This window comes from Nerophis ophidion, linkage group LG24, assembly GCF_033978795.1.
Source record: "Nerophis ophidion isolate RoL-2023_Sa linkage group LG24, RoL_Noph_v1.0, whole genome shotgun sequence".
In the NCBI taxonomy this organism is placed as follows: domain Eukaryota; kingdom Metazoa; phylum Chordata; class Actinopteri; order Syngnathiformes; family Syngnathidae; genus Nerophis; species Nerophis ophidion.
Window position 1 is genome coordinate 20,405,777 of NC_084634.1, and position 25,800 is coordinate 20,431,576.

General features: G+C 39.1%; 2 protein-coding genes across 4 annotated transcripts in view; one reads left to right on the forward strand and one right to left on the reverse strand.

Moving 5' to 3' along the window:
* LOC133542092 (major histocompatibility complex class I-related gene protein-like) overlaps window positions 1-25,800 on the reverse strand; it is a 129,278-nt gene that overhangs the window by 21,648 nt on the left and 81,830 nt on the right. The window lies entirely within an intron of this gene.
* Window positions 3,491-25,800, forward strand: part of LOC133542088 (gastrula zinc finger protein XlCGF57.1-like) — a 339,706-nt gene continuing 317,396 nt past the window's right edge. The window contains exons 1-3 of one of the 3 annotated variants that reach the window (XM_061885924.1): window positions 3,491-3,585; window positions 3,851-3,963; window positions 9,505-11,800. In XM_061885924.1, coding sequence (XP_061741908.1) covers window positions 3,865-3,963; window positions 9,505-10,947 — 1,542 coding nt within the window. In that variant the 5' untranslated portion in view covers window positions 3,491-3,585; window positions 3,851-3,864 and the 3' untranslated portion in view covers window positions 10,948-11,800. Of the gene's footprint in view, window positions 3,964-9,504; window positions 11,801-25,800 lie in introns of those variants that run through there. The other 2 variants (XR_009804048.1, XM_061885926.1) reach the window with 2 other exon arrangements.

Sequence of the window (25,800 nt, forward strand, 5' to 3'; positions counted from 1 at the left end):
AACTCTCTCTGACAGGAGACTCTGCCAGACGTTCCTAGCAGACCCTCACAATGCGTTTGGGCCTGCCAGGTCTGTCCGGCATCCTCCCCCACCATCGCAGCCAACTCACCACCAGGTTGTGATCGGTAGAAAGCTCCGCCCCTCTCTTCACCCGAGTGTCCAGAACATGAGGTCGCAAATCCGATGACACAACTACAAAGTCGATCATGGAACTGCGGCCTAGGGTGTCCTGGTGCCAAGTGCACATATGGACACCCTTATGTTTGAACATGGTGTTTGTTATGGACAAACTGTGACGAGCACAAAAGTCCAATAACAAAACACCACTCGGGTCAGATCCGGGCGACCATTCTTCCCGATCACGCCTCTCCAGGTTTCACTGTCGTTGCCAACATGAGCATTGAAGTCCCCCAGTAGGACAAGGGAATCACCCGGGGGAGCACTTTCCAGTACTTCCTCGAGTGTACCCAAAAAGGGTGGGTACTCTGAACTGCCGTTTGGTGCGTAAGCACAAACAGTCAGGACCCGTCCCCCCACCCGAAGGCGAAGGGAAGCTACCCTCTCGCCCACTGGGTTGAACTCAAACGTGCAGGCTTTGAACCGGGGGGCAACGAGAATTGCCAACCCAGCCCGTCGCCTCTCACTGCCGGCAACGCCAGTGTAGAAGAGAGTCCAGTCCCTCTCGAGAGAACTGGTTCCAGAGCCCTTGCTGTGCGTCAAGGTGAGTCCGACTATATCCAGCCGGAACTTCTCTACCTCGCGGACTAGCTCAGGCTCCTTCCCCCCCAGTGAGGTGATGTTCCACGTCCCAAGAGCTAGCTTCTGTAGCCGAGGATCGGACCGCCAAGTGCCCTGCCTTCAGCTGTCGCCCAGCTCACAATGCACCCGACCTCTATGGCCCCTCCCATGAGTGGTGAGCCCATTGGAGGGATGACCCACGTTGCCTCTACGGGCTGTGCCCGGCCGGGCCCCACGGGGAGAGGCCCAGCCACCAGGCGCTCGCAATCGTGCCCCAACTCCGAGCCTGGCTCCTGAGCGGGGCCCCGGTGACCCACGTCCGGGCGAGGGAAATCTGAGTTCATTTTGTTGTAATTCCATAGAAGTCTTTGAGCTGCTCTTTGTCTGATCACTCACCTAGGACCTGTTTGTCTTGGGAGACCCTACCAGGGGGCATAAAGCCCCCAGACAACATAGCTCCTAGGATCATTGGTACACGCAAACTCCTCTACCACGGTAAGGTGGCAGCTCAGAGAGGAGCAAGGTTTGTGTTTGAGGATATTGATAGCGACGGACAAGAAAAAAAAAAAAAAAAAGTTTTAAAAAAAACGCGATTGCATTGGGACGGATTCAGATGTTTTTAAACACATTTACTTAGACAATTCTGGAAAATCCCTTATCTTTCTATTGTGTTGCTAGTGTTTTATTGAGTTTAACAGTACCTGATAGTCAGATGTGTGGGTTCACGGGTGTGTTGACGCCAGTGTCTCAGGGAAGTCGACGGCTGCTTTATGGGCGGCACAAGCTGACCTAAGAAGAGACTTTTTACCACAATTTTCTCACCGAAACCTGCTGGTTGACATTGGGTCGGGATCCATGTTCGCTGTGATCCTTAGTAAAGTTTCACCTCTGTGAATTTTAAACAAGGAATCACCGTGTGTTTGTGTGGCTAAAGGCTACAGTTTCCCAACTCCATTTTTCTACTTTGACTTCACCAATATTAATTGAACAAATTGCAAAAGATTCAGCAACACAGACGTCCAAAATACTGTGTAATTATGCGATTAAAGCAGACGACTTTTAGCTGTGTGTGTGTGCAGCGCTCATATTTCCTAACAGTCTGTGACGTCAAGCATACACGTCATAATTACGTGGCGTTTTCAGGAAAAAACTCCCGGGAAATTTTTAATTGCAATTTAGTAAACTAAAGTGGCCGTATTGTCATGTGTTGCAATGTTAATATTTCATCATTGATATATAAACTATCAGACTGCGTGGTGGCTAGTAGTGGCTTTCAGTAGGCCTTTAGGTCGGGGTCTGATCATGACTAGTCATTGATATTGACACCTAAATCGCCCCCTTGTGGTGGGAAATTATAACAGTCATAACTTCCTTCCACATGCTCCAATCTTCCTGTTTTGTTTTATGGTGGGTCGAGATCATCGTCATTCTACATCCTGTACGCAAATTCAAAATGACTTTTTTCATACTCAGCACATTTTCTAACAGAATCTTGTTAATATGCTCAATAAGGTTCTATTCAAATGTAATACAAGTAATACGCAAGACTTTATTTGCACACTTAAGGAGATAAGTTTCCAGGTAAAAAAGATTAATTGTTTATCAATTTATTTTCCATGAATTAATTTAGATCCAGAACACACATTGTTATATATCTTATTATATTATAATCATTACTATAATTGAATGTAAGTTTGTGTAAAATATTTTCACACAACAAAGTGTGAATACATGTTATAAAGTGTGGGGTTGAGTTATAATTGATATAATACAATTAGGTATGGCAAATGCATTTTGTTCACTTGCCAACTATTCAAATTATATTTAATATACATATTTATATAATGTCATGTAATATGAATTCAACATGTCTTATGTTAACATAAGAGTTTATTTGCTAACCAGTTCTACTTCTGAGTATTTATTTTATTTTCTTATTGAACAATTAAACACATAAACAATGTTTAGACACATTAAGGTACTTTCAATACAATATGAGTCAATGTTTTTTCAATATTTTACACAGCAATATAAAAAACATCACATTAAATCCAATCCTCTTACAAACAAAACCCGTTAAAGAAAGTAAAAGTAAATATGAGAGACCATTCGAATAAGATTAAAATAAAATATATATAAATAAATGATAAACTTAAACTATTTCAGTAAATATAATAAGGGCTTTTTCTATTTTGTACAATCTTCCAAGATTGAATTAATAAATTCAAATCATTAACACAATGATAGAATTTGGATTTCACTTTAAGAAAGACACTTTTGTGTATGAGAGCAAATATTTCACACTTTTTAAAAATTGATATAAATTCACGACACGATTGGTCCACGCATGCTCGAAGATTACGTCACTTCCTGCATTTACAATTTGTTTTATGTCAGAGTTCGTGCGACATCACGTTCTGTGATATTTGAATGTTTTACTAATGTTTTGTAGGAAAATAGATTATCTAGGAGAAAAAGGGAACAACAATAAAAACATGTGGAATCAGGCAGTAATATCGCTACAATTTCTAGCACTTTCACTCTTGTCATTGCAATGAATGTCGCACGGGGGCGCCACTGAACCCCAACATTAAAGCTTTGTTTGATATACTTTGAATTTATTTTTGAAAAAAAATACATTCTTTTATTTCACAATTTTATTCAAACAAATATTACAGGTTATAAAAGCATGGTAACAGTGACAGCAGGCAATATCTTATATAGAGCTACCTCTTCCACCGCTCAGCTGTGACGTCATTCCCAGCTTCCGGTGTAAACGGAAAGCAGCAGAAGAGAGCAGTACTGCCTTGTAACGTCAAGTGTGCCAAGTGAGCAGGACGCTAATAAGTCAGTCTTATTATTTGTTATCCAGTTTATAATATTTACGGCGCATAAAATACATCTGTGATTCTTTATGTAAGGATAAAGTGGTCTCGATGCGCTAGAAGCACTGTGCCGCTTCTCGTGCTATCTTTGCTTGTTAGTTAGCTTAGCTCGCTAGTTAGCTTAGCTTGTTAGCTGCTAACAGAAGACACAGAAGTTATCAACACATCGCTAAGTAGAGATCAAGTGTGAGAGTAAAGTGTTGTGATTGTGTGAAAATGTGCCAAAGAAGGATAGCAAAGTATGAGGAGGAACTTTGTCCAACAAAAGAGGAGAAGGAGCGACAACATCAACTACTGGACGCTGTTTTCAAGAAACATCAAGTTGTGTTACACAGAACGGGTTTGTTGACTTCTTACTCTCACATCTTTACTAACTTTATATTTGATGAATAACACTATGCTTAATATATTGTGTATAAGAAGTTGTGTTGTCTTGTGAGGATGATGCATTCCGTCTGCTACTTGCAACGTGGTCTTGCAACCACGTGGTTGTCTGTGTTCTGTGGAATGTAACTACTAAAGATGAGTTACATATCCCAGTCCATTTGTACTACAAACTGTCAGTGGTGGAACAAGTCAGAGTTGGGCTGTGGACGAGCTCCATGACATGGCCCCCTAAACCCAGATAATAAAGGTAACTCTACCATCATTTTATAACACACACATGCCTTTCTGGGTTTACTACAAACAATCTCTAAGCAGGTTTTAAAACGTTTGCCAGCCATTTTTGCTGAAATTTTTATTTTCCCGACATTTACTTATTTTCTCACGTTCACCACAGCATCAGCCCTTTCACAGGATGTAGAACAATTATCGAAGGAGATCTGATTTTTTTTAATTTTGCCTGTCATTCACAATCCATATGTAAGACAATAACATGTTTTTATTTTGTATGCATTCTAAGTCCTAAACAAACATTAGCACAATCTTGACTATCCTAATTCTAACAATGGAGTCAATGAGAGCGCCTTTATTCCGCTCACAAATAAGAATTAGTTGATCAATATAATATAGCCAGAAGTCATTTTTTTAAATGCTATCTCTTTAAAACATGCTCTAAAAATGCATATCCTCTTGAAATATGTCTTTTAATAGCCACAAACTGGAGGATACATTTTAATTAGGACACATTTTAAATAAATAGTGTAAAGGTTTTATGGAATTTTCCAGCGTGTACCCCGCCTTCCGCCCACCTGTGAGTCCAAAAGGGACAAGTGGTAGAACATTGATGGATGGATGGGACATTATAGACAGGGCTCAAATTTTTACTTTTTAAGGTCAAGACAAGTGTTGCCTTAAAGGAGGGTTCATATTTTAGGGCACCAAGGCAAATGCTATTTTATTTCCAGTTTGTTTATTAAATGCAGAATCGCTCACATTTATTTTGTGCAATAAATCTTTAGACAATTTTGACCCGTACTTTGGGTCAAAGCATAATAATTGTGTAAATGCATCAATAAGTTCATTACGCTTGTTTAAGGTGCTTTTTTTAAAAAAAACTTTATTTTGTTAGCGCAGTCAGACCTATTATTGTGAAGGGGGAAGTGTGTTGCTGTTCTCAAAACGATGTGTGGAGGCGACAGTTGCGAGTACTGTCCTGTTTGTACATTATTCCAACATTGATGATGTCATTCACAACAACACAAGCAGATGAGATGTGTTGTGCGTTTATGGATTTTCCCTGCTAGCTTTAGCTTCGTAGTTTAGTCGCTATTTTGAATGACCGCGTGTTTAAAGGATGAATGAGTGGTCCAGAACACATTATTTTCCGGGGGCAGCAGCCTAAGCAGTGAAGCCCAGACTTCCCTCTTCCCAGCCACTTCATCCAACTCCTCCCGGGGGATCCGGAGGCATTCCCAGGCCAGCCGGGAGACATAGTCTTTCCAAAGTGTCCTGGGTCTTCCCCGTGACATCCTACCGAGTGAGGCGTTTGGGTGGCATCCTGACCAGATGGCCAAACCACCTCATCTGGCTCCTCTCCATGTGGAGGAGCAGCGGCTTTACGTTGAGTTATAAATGATAGATGGGTTGTACTTGTATAGCGCTTTTCTACCTTCAAGGTACTCAAAGCGCTTTGACACTACTTCCACATTTACCCATTCACACACACATTCACACACTGATGGAGGGAGCTGCCATGCAAGACGATAAGCAGCACCCATCAGGAGCAAGGGTGAAGTGTCTTGCTCGGGACACAACGGACGTGACGAGGTTGGTACTATGTGGGGATTGAACCAGGGACCTTGGGTTGCGCATGGCCACTCTTCCACTGTGCCACGCCGTCCCTCCTAGGTGACAGAGCTTCTCGCCCTATCTCTAAGGGAGAGCCCCGGCACCCGGCGAAAGAAGCTAATTTTAGCCGCTTGTACCCGTGATCTTGTCTTAACCCAAAGCTCATGACCATAAGTGAGGATGGACCGTAGAGTGACCAATAAAGAGAGTTTTGCCTTCCGGCTCAGCACCTTCTTCATCACAACGGATCGATACAGCGTCCGAATTACTGAAAACGCCGCACCGATTCGCCTGTCGATCTCACGATTCCCTCTTCCCTCACTCGTGGACAAGTCTCCTAGGTACTTGAACTCCTCCACTTGGGGGAAGATCTCCTCCCCAACCCGGAGATGGCACTCCACCCTTTTCCGGGCGAGAACTATGGACTTGGAGGTGCTGATTCCCATCCCAGTCGCTTCACACTCTGCTGCAAACCGATCCAGTGAGAGCTGAAGATCTTGGCCAGATGAAGCCATCAGGACCACATCATCTGCAAAAAGCAGAGACCTAATCCTGCTGCCACCAAACCAGATCCCCTCAACGCCCTGACTGCGCCTACAAATTATATCCATAAAAGTTACGAACAGAATCGGTAACAAAGGGCAGCCTTGGCGGAGTCCAACCCTCACTGGAAACGGGTCCGACTTACTGCCCGCAATGCGGACCAAGCTCTGACACTGATCATACAGGGAGCGGACTGCCACAATAAGACAGTCCGATACCCCATACTCTCTGAGCACTCCCCACAGGACTTCCCGAGGGACACGGTCGAATGCCTTCTCCAAGCATCACAAAACACATGTAGACTGGTTGGGCAAACTCCCATGCACCCTCAAGGACCCTGCCCAGAGTATAAAGCTGGTCCACAGTTCCACGACCAGGACGAAAACCACACTGTTCCTCCTGAATCCGAGGTTCGACTATCTGGCCTAGGGTCCTCTCCAGTACACCTGATTAGACTTTACCGGCAAGGCATTATTTTCCCTGACAAATGTTGCTTCTCCTAAGAATGACAACATTGCTCTTACATGTATGTCAATTTCCCTGATATTGTGCAATGAAAAGCAGATTTTGTTATATTAGCCAGTTCTGTGACACCGGAAGTCATTGTTGAAATAATATGCCTTATTTTTTGTTGAGTTCAGTGATTATTGATTGGATTATTACTTTGGGAAGGTCAGAGAAGAAGAGTCGTGGTCTTGTGAGAATTTTCTCATAGGTCACCTGCTAATGTTAGCTAAGTTAGCTGCTCATGTGTGTTGGAGTGGAGACGGCTGAGGGGAGTCGTGTATGAAACAAGCTCAGCTTCCTCATGAAGGTGACGTGATGATGTCACATAAGGACTACACGCCTACACTCACAAAAGAATGGCAACGTTTGGGCCCCCAGACCCGCTTTATTTTTGTCTTATTGAGGCAGCGCTTTTTTACGCTTTCAGACCAAACGAACAAAAGAAGACCTTTTGTATGCAGTTTGAGAGCCGCAGCCGGAGAAAATAAACACACAGTGTATCCATGACTGCAAAGTTCATTGACCGTTTGTGTGATTGATTGACTAATGTTTTAATACCTCTGGACATTGACTTGAAATATTTCTGTCAATCACACAAACATGCTTGTGGGGGAGTTTTCTGTGTCTACGTACCTTCCACACATCCGTACACCCACCTGAGTGACATTTGTCCAAGTGGCACCATCCCCACATTTTTCAACCTATTCAAACCATTCCAACATCAACTCATTCCACTCATCCTGGACATTCAAACTAACACTTTCCCACGTTCCAAACCAAATTCCGGTTTTCCTGGAAATTTAAACTCTTCAACATTTAAACCATTCCAACATTCAAACTATTCTTACATTCATACTACATTCTGTCAGCATTTCAGTTCAATTTCAGCATTGCAGCATTCACACACAATTCCTTGAACAATTGCCTCATCTACTTATTATTATTATTATTATTATTATTAAATGTAGCTTACCATATTGCTGAAAATTTTAACTTCCCCTTGGGGATTAAATAAAGTACCGTATTTCCTTGAATTTCCGTCGGGGTGATAATTATTTTAAAACCTCTTCTCACACCGTCGTTTACCAAAGGCATGCGGTAAAGGCAAGCATGCGCTAATTATTTTAAAACATCTTCTCACTCCGGCATTTAAAGAAGGCATGCGGTGAAACTAGTCCTGCGCTTAAAAATTTGAGTGTGATGTAAGGATGCCATCATGAAAATCACATTTAATAAAAAAAAACGTTATTATGGTCTTACCTTTACTTATAAATGAAGTCCATGCGCAGTTCCTTCTGATCAAAAGCATCGATAACTTGTTTATAGAAGTCTTCCTTTCTTCAGTTTTAAAAGTTTCTCTGTCTCGATGGAGATTTTCCTTTATTACCTCCTGCTTCGATTGAAAGTCCAGTTTAGAAAACTGTTTTATTTTAGATATGTAATCCTCCATGTTAAAAGTGCAAGCGAGAGGAAAAAATAAACACACGCTGCTCACTCTTGCTGCTTGTTGTCACTTCTTCTGCAGCCGAGTAGTCGCAAGAAGGATCACTAGCGCCCTCTACCACCAGGAGGCGGGAGTCATTTAATGACTCATATTTGACACACGCAGCACGCTGCTTACTGTTCTTTTTAGCATATTCAATAGCTTGGACCTTAAATCCTATTGAATAGCTCTTAATCGTCTTCCCTTTATGCGATTTCAAATTATTGAAATCATTCTCCTCCATTTTGAAAATGATGACAGGTGAAGTGTCACTCGTGACGTGACGAGTTTGACCCGGCGGAAATTCTAGGCATATGCTAATTATTTGGCGAAACGAGTTTGACTCGGCGTTAATCCTGAGCCGGCGGTAATGCTAAGCACGCGCTAAATAGTTTGCGAAACAAGTTTGACCCGGCAATAATTCTAGGCAGGTGCATACTATATACCCGTGAACTGATTTTGATTGAATGTGTGGACTGCAAGAATGATGCCTTCTCAGTTCTCACTCTTAACACAATTTGAGTGTCTAGAAATGCAGTAAATTAATATAATCCATTATTAATAATGTAATCAAGTTATCTTTTGATGGTGTAGTCAGTAATCTGATTACTTCTTCCCAGTTTAACTGTGGTGACACTATCTAAATGAAAGTAAAACAGATGTCATCTTTCTTGGCCAACATGTTAACTGTGCTCATGCTTCTTTTATGACAGACATGTCTCTAAAGATGAATGTGAAACTCACAGTAAATATTGTTCACCAGCAGGGGGAGCTCATCACTAGTACTACTGCGTGGAGGCTGGCATGTGGTACATTATTTTCTGTGTGTGTATGACTTATTCTGAGGGAGAACAGCACACTTTCATGTATGGCGTCTACCATTAAGGATTGCAGGAATGACTTTTAGGATGTTTTTATATGAATAAGGTGGATTGAACGTTGGCCTGGGAAGGCATTCCCCTGAAGGTCTTTTTATGTGTCAGCTGGAAGTACCCTGACTGCTGTGAGGGGAAACTGATGAGATTGTGGGATCATATGTTGGTGCAGGACAATGTCTCATGTGACTGAGCAAAGCTGGACTTTTCTGAAGAATGTTTGTTTTCTCCTGTCCCGCAGACATTGATGAAGAACATCTTCCTCATGAGGAGGAGGAGGAACCACAGTCCCCCCACATACACGAGGAAGAAAAGGTACCACATTCCCAACACATCAAAGAAAAAGGAGAGGAGTCCAAAGCCCACCCACATTAAAGAGGAAGACGAGACGCCCCACACCCATAATGTTAAAATGACCCTTCACATCAAAGGGCAAGCGGAGGACCCACTCATCTTACACATCAAAAAGGAAGAGGAGGACCTACTGACCCCTTACTTTAAGGAGCAAAAGAACCAGCTGATCCCTCACATTAAAAGGAAAGAGGAAGAAGAGGACCAAGAGCCGCCGCACATTAAAGAGGAAGAGGAGGAAGAGGGCATCAGTCAGCCTAAATGGTTGGAGGAGTTCCCAGTGACTGGTGTCCCTGTGAAGAGTGAAGATGATGAGGTGAAAGGTGAAAGTGAGGAGAGGGGAGGGGGGGAGCCTCCAAGCAGCAGCTCAACACAACACATGACAACAGAAGCTGATGGAGACCACTGTGGAGGATCACAAGCAGACAAGCTCTTAGCTCCACTATCAGATAGTGAGGACACAACGTCACACTCTCCTGACACTGATGATGAAGACTCTAAAGATGATAAGACATGTCACACTGACAACACTCACTTCACATCTTCTCACTGTCACAAAACCTTTAAATACCATAGTCTTCTGAAAAGACACATGAGAACACACACTGGAGAAAAACCTTTTTCTTGTTCACTCTGTGGTAAAGGTTTTACACAAAGTATCCATTTGAAAAGACACATGAGAACACACTCTGGGGAAAAACCTTTTTCTTGTTCACTCTGTAGTAAAGGTTTTACACAAAGTATCCATTTGAAAATACACATGAGAACACACACTGGTGAAAAACATTTTTCCTGTTTAATCTGTGGTAAAGGTTTTACAGAAAGTCAGAGTTTGAAAGTACACATGAGAACACACACTGATGAAAAACCTTTTGTTTGTTCAATCTGTGGTAAAGGTTTTACTAGCAGTCAATGTTTGAAAAGACACACAAGAACACACACTGGTGAAAAACCTTTTCCCTGTTCAATTTGTGGTAAAAGTTTTAGAGAAAGTCGCAATTTGAAAGTACACACGAGAACACACGCTGGTGAAAAACCTTTTCCCTGTTCAATTTGTGGTAAAAGTTTTATAGAAAGTCAGAATTTGAAAAGACACATGAGAAGACACACTGGTGAAAAACCTTTTTCCTGTTCAACCTGTGGTAAAGGTTTTACACAAAGTCACGATTTGAAAGTACACATGAGAAGACACACTGGTGAAAAACCTGTTTCTTGTTCAACCTGTGGTAAAGGTTTTACTGCAAGTCAGAATATGAAAAGACACATGAGAACACACACTGGTGAAAAATCACATTCCTGTTCAATCTGCAACAGAAGCTTTGTAGCCTTGTAGCACACATGAGAAGACACCCAGGAGAGAAAGTGTTGAGTTGCAGTGTGTGTGGTGAAAGATTGTCTTCTAAGTACCAGTGTAAGAAACACAAGTGTGCTGGTGAGAACAGCAGCAGCAAATGAAACTGCAGGATTTGAAATAAACTGTCCAGACTTTCATTTTGACTTTCTAACAACATCAGCACATATAACATGTGTGACATTGTTGTTTGTCAAACAATATTTTTTATATGATTCTACATTTATAGATTAGATATTTCATATTAGTGCTTTTTTCAGTCGAGCACATACATTAATATGCAATATTGTGTACTTTTATTATAAAATGGACAGAACAATTTAAGTAAAAAGGTGGGAGTAAACAGTACGGGAAATATTTTACATGCAATAAACATTTTATGTGTGTGTGTGTATATATATTCTGTATATTCAACATATAATTTTAGACTTATTCATATGAAATATGAAATTATTACATATTTGTATTTCTAATTGTTAATAATCCCATAGATTAGCACCTTTATATGATATACATATGTACTGGTTCACATCTGAAACATCTTCTTGACCACTTCAGGAAGCATATTATTAATTACTTTATACATCGTTTCAACAATACAATTTTAAAATGTGTGACTTTTTGAATCATCTGTTGGTTCTCTTTAATCTATTTTATTCATTATTGTTATTACTCTGTATTATGATGATTGTGTTGTGATTATTTTATATGTATGTCCCCAGACCTTTATGCAGTATAAAAGTGAGAGAAAATGGCAGATTTATTTGTGGAAGGATGGCTAAGTTTTTACATTTGTGGATATATTAAATAAATCAAGTATTGTGTTTTAAATGTTTTTTAGGTTTTTTGTTTTATTTTAACATCCCCAAAACATCAATATCAGTCAAAGTTTGGAGTGTCAGGCAAAAGCCAATATTGTACATCATCCCACTTTGCATACATTCATAAAATAAACTGTTTATTTTGTTTCCCTATCACAAAAACGAACAAGTGTTGTCTTCAATTGCAAAAGAACATTGTAAAAATAATTTCAAGTGGTTAATTCCGTTTTTTTTTTTCTTAAATTAACTCCTTTGCCTTAGGAAGCATGCAAACTTTCAAGTTATGAGTATTTTTTGTTCCAGAGAAAATACAGTAAAACAGAAATAGTAAATAATTTAAAAAGATAATATGCAGCAAGTAGAATATTTTTAAAGAAAAAGCCTTTATCAATTTTGTAATATTTTTTTATTCACAGGTTGTACTTAATAAAATCTTCAAATATTGAAATATTTTTTATCAGTCAATAAGTGCATCAGTGACCAAATGCCTTTTTCAAACCATTGCTGTTCAAAGATGGATTTGTTTCTCATTTGAATATAAGAACAATTCCATAGTGGAGTATTGTGTGTGATGAAGTTTTGTTTGTAAATTTGTTTCCAGTACAACAACACTTGCTGGTAGGGATGGGTACTGTTCACTTCTAATTCCATGTTTTATGTGTTATATATGTCAATATATTGTGTGTTTGTATTTTGCCAACATGGTAGAATCACATGATAGGCAGGTTGTATCATGTTTTTCTGTCACCTGTCATGGCACACACACTGTCTGCTGTGGGAACACCAAGAGGCTCCATTGTGAGCCAAGCAGGACACGCCCCCATGCTCGTTGCGCAGACCGCGCCGACACAGCAGGTGGCAATCTCCTAACGACACACCTGGGACTAATGAGAGGCGACAGAATAAAGAGCTTCGTCGCTGACTGCTTCTCATGGGAACGTAGTCCTGGTTACAGTAAGTTCTCGAGTCTCTGGCTCCCCTCTTGTGCTTTCTCTCTTGTCTGTTGTTGCCTTCCTTGTGCCTGGCCCTGATTTTGTCCTTTTGTCTTCTCCTGTTCCCACAGCCTTCGTGCCTCAGTCGTTGCCTTGCACTTCCACCCGGATTCTGATTGCCTCCCTTGATTCTCGACCCCACACCCGGATTTGGACCTCGGACGCTTCTCTCCTGCCCCACGGACCTTGCTTGGATCACGAACCCTTTGGGATCTTCCTCTCTGGACTTGGACGCTGCCACAACCAACACACACCTTCAACAAACCCACGGTAATTCACATTGTGTTAAAGGGGAACATTATCACAATTTCAAAAGGGTTAAAAACAATAAAAATCAGTTCTCAGTGGCTTGTTTTTTCAAAATTTTACCGGTCCCGGAATATCCCTAAAAAAAGCTTCAAAGTGCCTTTTTTTCGCTCCTTGCCTTGACACTGTTCATTTTCCTGTGACGTCATACAGTGCTGCCAATACAAACAAACCATGACGAATATCACAGCAAGATATAGCGACATTAGCTTGGATTCAGACTCTGATTTCAGCGGCTTACGCGATTCAACAGATTACGCATGTATTGAAACAGATGGTTGGAGTATAAAAGTATTGAGATAAAAACTGAAGCTATTGAGCGAATAGCTATTGACGCTACTCATAACCATAGCATGGCCGAATAGCTGCGTTAGCATTGCCGGTAAAATGTGCGGACCAAACTATCAGGACTTTCCCATCTTGTGACACTCGAGCAACTTAAATCCGTCGATTGGTAAGTGTTTTTTTCGCATTAAATGTGGGTGGAAGGAAACGTAATATTGTTGCAAATGCATCTGCAGATTATCCATACATCTCTGTGCCATGTCTGCTTTAGCACCGCCGGTAAATAGCATGTTAGCATTGATTAGCATAGCATGTTAGCATCGATTAGCTGGCAGTCACGCTGCGACCAAATATGTCTGATTAGCACATAAGTAAACAACATCAACAAAACTCACCTTTGTGATTTCGTTGACTTTATCGTTGCAAATGCATCTGCAGGTTATCCATACATCTCTGTGCCATGTCTCCCTTAGCATCGCCGGTAAAATGTGGAGACACTCTGGCACATTCAATGAGGGTCTGGCGGCAGATTTCTTGCCACTTTTGCATCTTCGGGCCAGTGGTGCAACTTGAATCCCTCCCTGTTAGTGTTGTTACACCCTCCAACAACACACCGACGAGGCATGATGTCTCCAAGGTTCCAAAAAATTGGCGAAAAAACGGAAAATAACAGAGCTGAGACCCAATGTTTGCAATGTGTTGAAAATTAAAATGGCGGCTTTATTACCTCGGCGATGTTAAGTTCACCACAGAGCGACGTCCCACCTCAGTAGAAGCATTTAAGTCTCACCTTAAAACTCATTTGTATACTCTAGCCTTTAAATAGACTCCCTTTTTAGACCAGTTGATCTGCTGTTTCTTTTATTTTTCTTCTATGTCCCACTCTCCCCTGTGGAGGGGGTCCGGTCCGATCCGGTGGCCATGTACTGCTTGCCTGTGTATCGGCTGGGGACATCTCTGCGCTGCTGATCCGCCTCCGCTTGGGATGGTTTCCTGCTGGCTCCGCTGTGAACGGGACTCTCGCTGCTGTGTTGGATCCGCTTTGGACTGGACTCTCGCGACTGTGTTGGATCCATTGTGGATTGAACTTTCACAGTATCATGTTAGACCCGCTCGACATCCATTGCTTTCCTCCTCTCTAAGGTTCTCATAGTCATCATTGTCACCGACGTCCCACTGGGTCATTATTGTCACCGATGTCCCACTGGGTGTGAGTTTTCCTTGCCCTTATGTGGGCCTACCGAGGATGTCGTGGTGGTTTGTGCAGCCCTTTGAGACACTAGTGATTTAGGGCTATATAAGTAAACATTGATTGATTGATTGATAAACAGAAAGGCGTTTAATTGGCCAAAATTCACCCATTTAGAGTTCGGAAACCGGTTAAAAAAATGTATGGTCTTTTTTTTCTGCACCATCAAGGTATATATTGACACTTACATAAGTCTGGTGATAATGTTCCCCTTTAATTTCCACACATAGTCTAACATCCACACACATAGTTGCATACACACTCCACGTATTCATTAAAGACTCAATAAACCCGTTGAGCTATACCTCCTGTTGTTGTGCGGTCTCCTTCCCCCTTGTCGATACATAACATCACCTTGAGGAAATGGCATAAAGAGGAAGATGACAATATAATGTCACTTGGACAATGATGTACAGAACAGAGGAGATTTAGTTCATTTTTATTTTTGCTTTTAGGTGAATATTTTTTTTTTATTATTTCACAAAACTTCTCCATTACCCAGCTCTGGATTTCTGGTAGCTGGTTAAAAAGAGATGGAAGTGGATATATGGAGGGGATGTATGAGGAAGGTATGGACGTGGATAGGAACAGAGGGGAGAGAGGAAAGAAGCGGAGAGGAGGTCATGAAGGAAAGTAGCGCACTAAAAGAGTAGAAAGGTGGAAAAAGATGATGGTGGATAATTGCAAGATTATATATGAATTGAAGTCAGATGAAGACATGAAGGATATTAGTTTGATGACACTGGTTAAGGGTTGAAAGAAGGACATTGGAGAGGTGGAGATGGCCACGTGTTACGATTCATTTGTTGTTTGCTTTTGTGTATTTTCTTATTATGTTTGGACTCCGCCGATCCCATTGTTTGAGCACTTCCTTGTTTGTTTTTGTCACCATGGCTACTTCATTCGCTCCACCTGCTCTTACTTTCGGACGCACACCTGCTTTTGATTGTTGTGTTAGTATTTAAGTCCGCCTGCTACCTGAGTTCATTCTGGACGTTTTGCTTGCTCAATGCAACAGTTAGGTTGTTTCCTCCCGAGCCTTTAGTTTGTTCCTCGCTAAGTTTTAGCTTAGCCTCTGCGCGCTCGGCTCGCGCTGCTTTGGACTTTGAACTCAACCCTTGCTAAGATTAGCATTTTATTTCCCGTGCTTTGGCGCACCTTTATTTTACCCTTTTGTCGTGTGTTATTTTGGATTTCTATATTAGAACCAGTTCCTACCTTCATCCTGCTTGCTCCGGGTCCTTTGGCATCAAGAGGTGGCCCTCCTCCCACATCCACCATGCGACCACACACCGTAACAGAGGGTGTGTGAAGTGTAAATAGTGACAGGTTGTAGAACATGTTTAAATGCAATGTGAATACTAAAGACCTGAAAAGCTCTAGAAAGGCCAGTGCAGTCTCTAAACGTTTTGACTCGAGGGCCACAATTGGATAATATATATATATATATATATATATATATATATATAATATTCCACAGAACTCAGCAAGTACATTTGGAACCTCAAAGACAATAATGTTGAATATTCAATAACATGGCAAACTCTTACATCCAGCACACCTTACAACAGTGGTAATAAAAGATGCAACCTATGCTTAAAAGAGACACTGTTTATTATATATCATCCAGACCCGTCATCACTCAACAAGCACAGTGAAATCATCTCAGCATGCCGCCACAGACGGAAACACCTCCTAGGTAACACATGAGCCAATCACCACACCCTACGCCTGCCTGTACCCACCCACTCTGTGCCCTATATAAACCATTGTATGTGAATGCTTCCATTAAAATCTCCTGATGATTGAGGGAACCCCTCATGAAACACTTCTGTAGAGATGAAGTAGTCTTGTGATTTTTCCCACACCTACATATTGCGCTCAACCACGGTATCGAGCACTATTCTCTGGATAATCCAATCAAGATATATATATATATATATATATATATATATATGTATATGTATATGTCCCCACCTTCTACCATTCTAGTCACGTCCGTTGTGTCCTTAAGCAAGACACTTCACCCTTGCTCCTGATGGATCCTGGTTAGCGCCTTGCATGGCAGCTCCTGCCATCAGTGTGTGAATGTGTGTGTGAATGGAGAAATACTATCAAAGCGCTTTGGGCTCCTTAAAAAGAGGTAGAAAAGTGCTATACAAGTACAAACATTTACCATTTATATATATATATATATATATATATATATATATATATATATATATATATATATATATATATATATATATATATAAATCCCATACATGTGTATATTCATGTATATATACACATATATTGATATACTATACATAATATTAACGGGACGGTGTGGCGTTTCCAGTGAGGGTTGGACTTTGTCACCCATTCTGTTCAAAACTTTCATGGACATAATTTCTAGGCGCAGTCAAGGTGTTGAGGGTATCTGGTTTGGTGGCTGCTGGATTAGGTCTCTGCTTTTTGCAGATGATGTGGTCCTGATGGCTTCATCTGGCCAGGATCTTCAGCTCTCACTGGATCGGTTCACAGCCGAGTGTGAAGCGACTGGGATGGGAATCAGCACCTCCAAATCCGAGTCCATTGTTATCATTCGGAAGAGGGTGGAGTGCCATCTCCAGGTTGGGGAGGAGACCCTGCTCCCAAGTGGAGGAGTTCAAGTACCTCAGAGTCTTGTTCACGGTGTGGCGTCTTCAGTAATGCGGACGTGGTGAAGAAGGAGCTGAACCGGAAGGCAAAGCTCTCAATTTACTGGTCGATCTACGTTCCCATCCTCACCTATAGTCATGAGCTTTGGGTTAGGACCAAAAGGACAAGATCATGGGTAAAAGTGGTCGGAATGAGTTTCCTCCGCCAGGTGGTGGGTCTCTCCCTTAGAGATAGGGTGAGAAGCTCTGTCATCCGGGAGGAACTCAAAGTAAAGCCGCTGCTCCTCCACATGGAGAGGAGCCAGATGAGGTGGTTCGGGCATCTGCTCAGGATGCCACCCGAACGTCTCCCTATGGAGGTGTTTTGGGCACATCAAACCGGTACACTTTAAATAAAATAAAAAGTTGAGAAAACACACATTTTCAAGGTAACTTGATGCAACAAGATTTTAGCGTTTTACTATTGTTGACTTAACTAAGATTTACAAGTTGAGATAAGAGTTATGTCAACTCAGATCTTCTTGTTCACCAAATTATTATATTTACGTCGGACCAACAATAAAGTTCATGCTTCAATTCCATATATTTTTACCTTCAACTAACTCATATATTCTTGTTGAACTTTGACTACTGTTCTTGACTTAACTAAGATTTCAAAGTTTAGATAAGAGTTTTACCAACTCGATCTTGTTCACCAAATTATTATATTCACGTCGGACCAACAATAAATTTCATGCTTCAATTCCATGTATTTTCACCTTCAACTAACTCGGAAATTCTTGTTACTTCAGTTACTAAAATTCCTTTACAAGTCAAGTAACATTTATGTTGCGATAATTTTTTTTTTAAATGCTGAATGAATAAATAAAATAAAGAGCAGACATCAAAATATATCCAAAACCTTGTTTATTTCTCATTTAGAAACATGTTTAACATAAGGGTTCAATTGGGTGTGTCAGAGACCTTGACACTTTCCCAGCTATTTTCTTTAAAGTGAATAAACCAGCTAAGAAAGTTAAAAGCTAAGAAATAAATGCTTTTACAGCAGCCAGGCAATATAATTGTGTAATGATTTGATGATAGAATTATCTTCATAGATAGAGAAAATGTGTTTAGTAAATTAGAAGAGTTGACAAACTTGATCAGTTGACAGTGAATATGCACCTCTTGTCAACTTCACTTAAATGTAAAGAAAAAGATATATCTACATTTAAGTGAGATTCACAAAATACCAATATGCTACATAACAAATGGCAGTACCGAGTTCTGGCGGGTTATGTGGCAAAATGGCGTTTTGGGAATCTCACTCAATTTTAAATACATTTTGAAAAAAAAAAAATTTCAAAAAATGGTGTATCTCACTTAATTGTAAATACATTTTGAAAATAAATATAATTGTTTTCCGTGTGGCCTTGCATGTTTTAAATCACTGGCCGTGAAGTTTTATATGAGCACCAACCACAATGCACTCGAACAGGCAGAAAACATAGGTTGGCTTCCACATTAAGAGTCACAGCAAAAGCTTTGTTTTCAGAGACCTTGTCCGCTGAGAGCCCATCCATCCATCCATCCATCCATTTTCTACCACTTATTCCCTTTTGGAGTCACGGGGGGCGCTGGCGCCTATCTCAGCTACAATCGGGCGCCAGGCAGGGTACACTCTGGACAAGTCGCCACCTCATCGCAGGGCCGCACTGAGAGCCAAGCTGGAAAAAGATAGACTGAATTGCTTCAAAGGTGTACGTCATCTCCTTTGGATAATCAATGTTGATGGCATACAGTAGGCCAAAGAGGTATGCAAAGGCGGTACCGGGGTCTGGCAGGTCATGTAGCACCATGGAACCTTCCAACACAACAGCCCAGTCCCGTAAGTTGGGTGATACAGCAGGATCATCTTCTTCAAGGATTGTAAGGATGCCAACAGACATGCCTCTGAGCACTCTTTCTTCAGGGTCACTTTCCTGAGGGTAAGTAACACATGCATGATTGAGTGTTAGGTCCAACAAAAGGATGTCATTGTGTGGATCTTCTGGGAACGATTACAATTTTACAATGTTCAAAAAAATGGAAAAAACCCTTAAATTACTTTCAAATGAATTGAAGGTAGAACATTAACCATTAAATATTTAAAAAAAATTGGGGCAAGAACTTTTCTTTATGATTATATGCATTGGCTAAAGAATATGACATTTGGGCATTCAAAAACAAATCTGGGCACAAAATGAAATCTACACAAAGTGTATTATGCATAAAATATTTGTCATCAGCTATGAGATCCTACTCCATTCATCCATCCATTTTGTACCGCTTATTCCCTATGGAGTCGCGGGGGTTGCTGGTGCCTATCTCAGCTACAATCAGATCCTACTCAAAATGTTAAAATAGTAATAGTTGTTTAGCTTGTTGCTCCACTCTCTGGTTCAAGGCAAGGCAACAGAAATCATTCATTTTAACTGTTTGTGCATTTTGGAAGGAATAGGCGAAGATTGTTCATCGCAAGTAAGCTTAGCTCAAAAACTAGCAGTCAATTGTAAGTGTTAGTATGCCGCTGCCGACTGTGAGCCAGGGTGAATTTAGTTTATATTCAACAGACATTCATCAGCAACGTCGTTTTCTCTTCTGCAACTTAAAACTAACAGCATGTCGTCGGAATAGAGTTGTAAAGTTTATCTTCTGACTGTTGGCGAAGGCAGGCTACCAATAGACTACCAGTATTTGAGCTAATCTAACAAGCGATGAGGAAACATTGGCTGATTCTTCTTCAAAAATACATCCACAGTTAAAGGAATGGTTTCTATCGACGAATCTTAAACCAGAGAGCAGGGCAACAAGCTAGAATATGAAAATGTTGAACTATTCCATTGAAGCTACATTAGGCCAAATTACTTTTAATTTTCAAGTAAATGTCCTATTATTATTATTACTTACCAAATGCTGCAGGAAAAACGTATGTGACAAACTCCCAGCCGTCCTCGTGTGGGTTGCTGTGACATTGAACACACGACGCATCGTAGCAGGTTTGATTCCCATTTATTGGTTCAAACAACCTTTCTTCGGGCCAGTCGGGCGCACCCATTTCTAGTGCGCTGGCACCTCTTCCTGGTCGCTCTGCACCCTTTGGTGCTCGCCTGCTGCGTCTGTGGCGGGGACTCGTTGCGGACTGCTCTCTGTCGTCGGGCTCGTGGTCGGGCTGCCGTGGTTTCCTTTCCTTTCCTGTCTTCCCTCTCGCAATCGTGCCCCCCTCGCCTCTCTTAAAGTCTAGGAGCAGATGCGCAGATTGTGAGCAGATGTGTGTCCTACGCACCTGACTCCGATGGCCGTCCTCCTGCCGCTCCGCGTGCGTCACGCCGCATGCCCCGCCTCCTGGCCTTCATCTTGGTCCAGATCGCCTCTGTCCGCCCGCTGTCGGCCCGTCGGCTGCGTCTCTCCACACTTAGTTGTGTCGTCCCAGACAAAAACGGGGAGGCATCTCAGTGCTGTCATCTTTCGGTGAGACACAATGTCTGATGTCTATAGAGTATACAGTGGAAGACATAAGCATGTACATTAGTGAAGCGCCATAGTGGATTTATACAAATGGCAAAATCAAAAGTTGTTTTTAGTAATGACCAGTAGACCGCAAGTCTGACCAGTAGCATGCTCAAGAAAAGGGGAAAAAAAACACTTCAAGCCTTCAGACTAAAGCATTTTGTACTTTTGCAAATTAAAAACTGTTATAATTATCAAATAGCACAAACTAAGAACATATAGCAATGACTGATAAGATCCATTTTACTGACACATGTCCATCACTTACTTGTTCATCAAGCTTATCCAGGAAGTCTTCTATTTGCTGACCAATAGCTTCCTTTCTAGCCCGGTACAGTCTGAGCAGGCGAGCCACATAATTCTCAAGGCACTCATTGAAAGTCTTCAGGAGGTCTTTGCTGGTGATGCCATGACATTTTTCAGATATCTGAAAAACACAATCAGTGGAGCAATGGCATTTAACTTTAATCACAATGTGAGCTTTTGACTTGAGATTTCAGGGCTGATGGTATAGTGGGGTGCTTTATGTTGGAGGAGCATGTAGTGGAGTGGGAGGGCAGGTATAGTGCAGTGTGTCAATAAATGTGTACACTCCTACACCTATTCCATACAGTGCAATGAACACATAAGTACCACAGTTAATAAATAAATGACAGCCATACCTCTTGATTGGAGCTTTCCAATTTGCAATATTTGCACTGCATTCAATCCTCCTCTGAAACACAAGAGACATGAAATGGAAATATTTAGTTTCACTAAAAGCATTTAGCTGCAGACAATAATCCATTTTTTTCCCACCACCTCTATGTTCAACAGATACTTCATACACTTTATATTACACATAAATAGTATAGGCTACACCACACAGACATGCTACACTTACCATACTCAGTATTATATCAGTTACTTTGTCTACATATTCATGGTAAGTACTCAAATACATGTTAACTTTACTCAAATACATGTTAACTTTACTCAACAGGTCCTACAGGTAAGTATTAGCAAGTAATATTAGCTATGGAAATACTGTGTTTAGTGTAGAGTCACCCCTTTGAACATAAGTGCAGGTAAGTAATGCATAAACATGAATGACATAAAAGGTGAAAATGACAGTTCAGTAATAGACCATTACTCCACACTGAATAATTGTATTAATGTGTCTTAATACTCTCTTGTTCTCAGTTGATCTGCTTTTCCAGCAGGGCACAGACTTGTGGAAGTGAATTACAGTGAGCCGTTTGGGACGGGAGAACAAAAATAAATAGGCGGTCAATAGTAGAACAACCCGTTGGCTAAAAAAAAAAATGGCCTTTACATGGTTGACTATCTTGAAAATATAGAGAAATAAAGGGCGGCGGTGTTAATTGATACGCCTACGTTACGCTCACGTCTCTCTCTCGCCCACCATGAATTGATTAACGTGGACCCAGACTTAAACAAGTTGAAAAACTTATTGGGGTGTTACCATTTAGTGGTCAGTTGTACGGAATATGTACTGTACTGTGCAATCTGTGAATAAAAGTTTCAATCAATCAATCAAAACCGTGTGAATTCCTAGTCGACTAATCACGGCAGCACTAGTACCCACAACACATTTGAACGGGGGGGATATCCCCGGCCTACGGCTAGAGCAGAGGTGTCAAACTCACTTTAGATCGGGGGTTACATGGAGAAAAATTGCCGGACTGGTAAAATCACAGCACGATAACTTAAAAATAAAGACAACTTCAGACTGTTTTTCATTGTTTGAAAATAGAACAAGTGTAAACATTTTTTTTTACATTGACATGCTGTGGTTAATCATTTTGTTTGTTGTTATTTATATTTTCTGAATACATTATGTGATAATGTTCATCAGTCAACTCATTGGTGTCTTTCAAGATAAAACAAATTATATCAAAGTCAAATTACAGGATGTTATTCGTGTAGTTTGCTCATTTTCCTCGACTGATGTACTAACATCATGTGCTTTATTTTGTACATATGTTGCATCAACTACAAAGAATTGCTATTGCAACATCCAGTGGACACATTTAGAAGAGCTGTTTCTTTCATTTAAAAATGTCAGGTACATTTTTATACTTTAACTCATCCTGCGGGCCGGATACAATTTGTTAGCGGGCCTTACGCGGCCCTCGGGCCGGACGTTTGACACCCCTGGGCTAGAGCATTCTGGCGGGATAATAATTAGCTTAGCTCTTCCGTCAATACACACTGCTCATTCAGTATCCCAAAATATTTAGCCGGTTCATCATTCACACAGTTTGTTATGTCCACAATGTCTTAAGCATACATAGCTACAAACACAGATTAGCCTGGTTTGGACCCACACAGAAAGTGATCAGCTTTACATGTAGCAGTCATTGCTAACGGCGACCGCCATCTTGGGCATTGAACAGGCCACACACACACACGACAGACGCTTAACCACGGTCATGACTTAATGTCGCTGGCAAAATAAACTGGAATAAAAACATAAGTGATGTATATTACACAGGTGTCGATTATAAACAGGGTATCTGTTGTTCACAGTCTCTGCTCCGGTGGCTCTCTCTCTCCCTCTCTCTCTCTCTCTCTCTCTCTCTCTCTCTCTCTCTATATATATATTTAAATATATTTATTTATACACTAAACATGTATTTAATATTTATACACTAAACACATGTTTTAATATTCATATATTAAACAGTTGTTTAATTAATACTTATACACTAAACATGTAAAGGAGGAATTGGAAGTCTGGGACACTAAATAAGGCACACTTGGAAGTAATGAAGTTCTTTGTGTGTGCAGTTGCAGCAGAAGTCCACAGGAGGGCGCACCATCCCTCTTAATAAGTCTGGTCTCTCTCTCTCTCTCTCTCTCTCTGCTCGCTCTCTCTCTCTCTCTTTCCCTCTCTCTTTCTCTCTCTCTCTCTCTCTCTCTCTATATATATATATATATATATATATTGTTTGATTAATATTTATACACTAAACATGTATTTAATATGTATACACTAAACATGTATTTAATATTCATACACTAAACATGTATTTAATATGTATACACTAAACATGTATTTAATATTCATACACTAAACATGTATTTAATATTTATACACTGTAATATTCGTACACTAAACATGTATTTAATATTCATACACTGAGCATGTATTTAATAATCATATACTAAACACATTTAATATTCATACAGTAAACATGTATTTATTATTCTCTAAATAAGGCACACTCTGAAATAATTAATTTATTTGTGTGCAGTTGCGGCAGATTTCCACTGGAGGGCACACATTCCCTCTTCATAAGTCTGGTCATTCATACACTAAACATAGTTTTTAATATTTATACACTAAACATATTTTTACTATTTGTACACTAAACATGTATTTAATATTTACACACTAAACATGTATTTAATATTAATACAAAAAACATGTATTTAATTTTAATAAAATAAACATATATTTAATATTAATACACTAAACATGTATTTAATTTTAATAAACTAAACATATATTTAACATTAATACACTAAACATGTATTTAATATTTACACACTAAACATGTATTTAATATTAATACAAAAAACATGTATTTAATTTTAATAAAATAAACATATATTTAATATTAATACACTAAACATGTATTTAATTTTAATAAACTAAACATATATTTAATATTAATACACTAAACATGTATTTAATATTTACACACTAAACATGTATTTAATATTAATACAAAAACATGTATTTAATTTTAATAAAATAAACATATATTTAATATTAATACACTAAACATGTATTTAATTTAAATAAACTAAACATATATTTAATATTAATACACTAAACACGTATTTAATATTTATACCCTAACATGTATTTAATATTAATACAAAAAACATGTATTTAATTTTAATAAAATAAACATATATTTAATATTAATACACTAAACACGTATTTAATATTTATACCCTAACATGTATTTAATATTAATACAAAAAACATGTATTTAATTTTAATAAACTAAACATATATTTAATATTAATACACTAAACATGTATTTAATATTAATACACTAAACATGTATTTATCAATTATACACTAAACATGTATTTAATATTAATACACTAAACATGTATTTAATATTTATACACTAAACATGTATTTAATATTTATACACTAAACGTGTATTTAATATTCATACACCAAACATGTATTTAATATTTATACACTAAACATGTATTTAATATTCATACACTGAACATGTATTTAATATTTATACACTAAACATATATTTAATATTTATACACTAAACGTGTATTTAATATTCATACACCAAACATGTATTTAATATTTATACACTAAACGTGTATTTAATATTCATACACCAAACATGTATTTAATATTTATACACTAAACATGTATTTAATATTCATACACTAAACATGTATTTAATATTTATACACTAAACATGTATTTAATATTTATACACTAAACATGTATTTAATATTCATACACTAAACATGTATTTAATATTCATACACTAAACATGTATTTAATATTTATACACTAAACATGTATTTAATATTAATACACTAAACATGTATTTAATATTAATACACTAAACGTGTATTTAATATTTAAACACCAAACATGTATTTAATATTTATACACTAAACATGTATTTAATATTTATACACTGAACATGTATTTAATATTTATACACTAAACATGTATTTAATATTTATACACTAAACGTGTATTTAATATTTAAACACCAAACATGTATTTAATATTCATACACTAAACATGTATTTAATATTTATACACTAAACATGTATTTAATATTTATACACTAACCTTGTATTTAATATTTATACACTAAATATTTTTTTTAATATTTATACACTAAACATGTATTTAATATTCATACACTAAACATGTATTTAATATTAATACACTAAACATGTATTTAATATTTATAAACTAAACATGTATTTAATTTTAATAAACT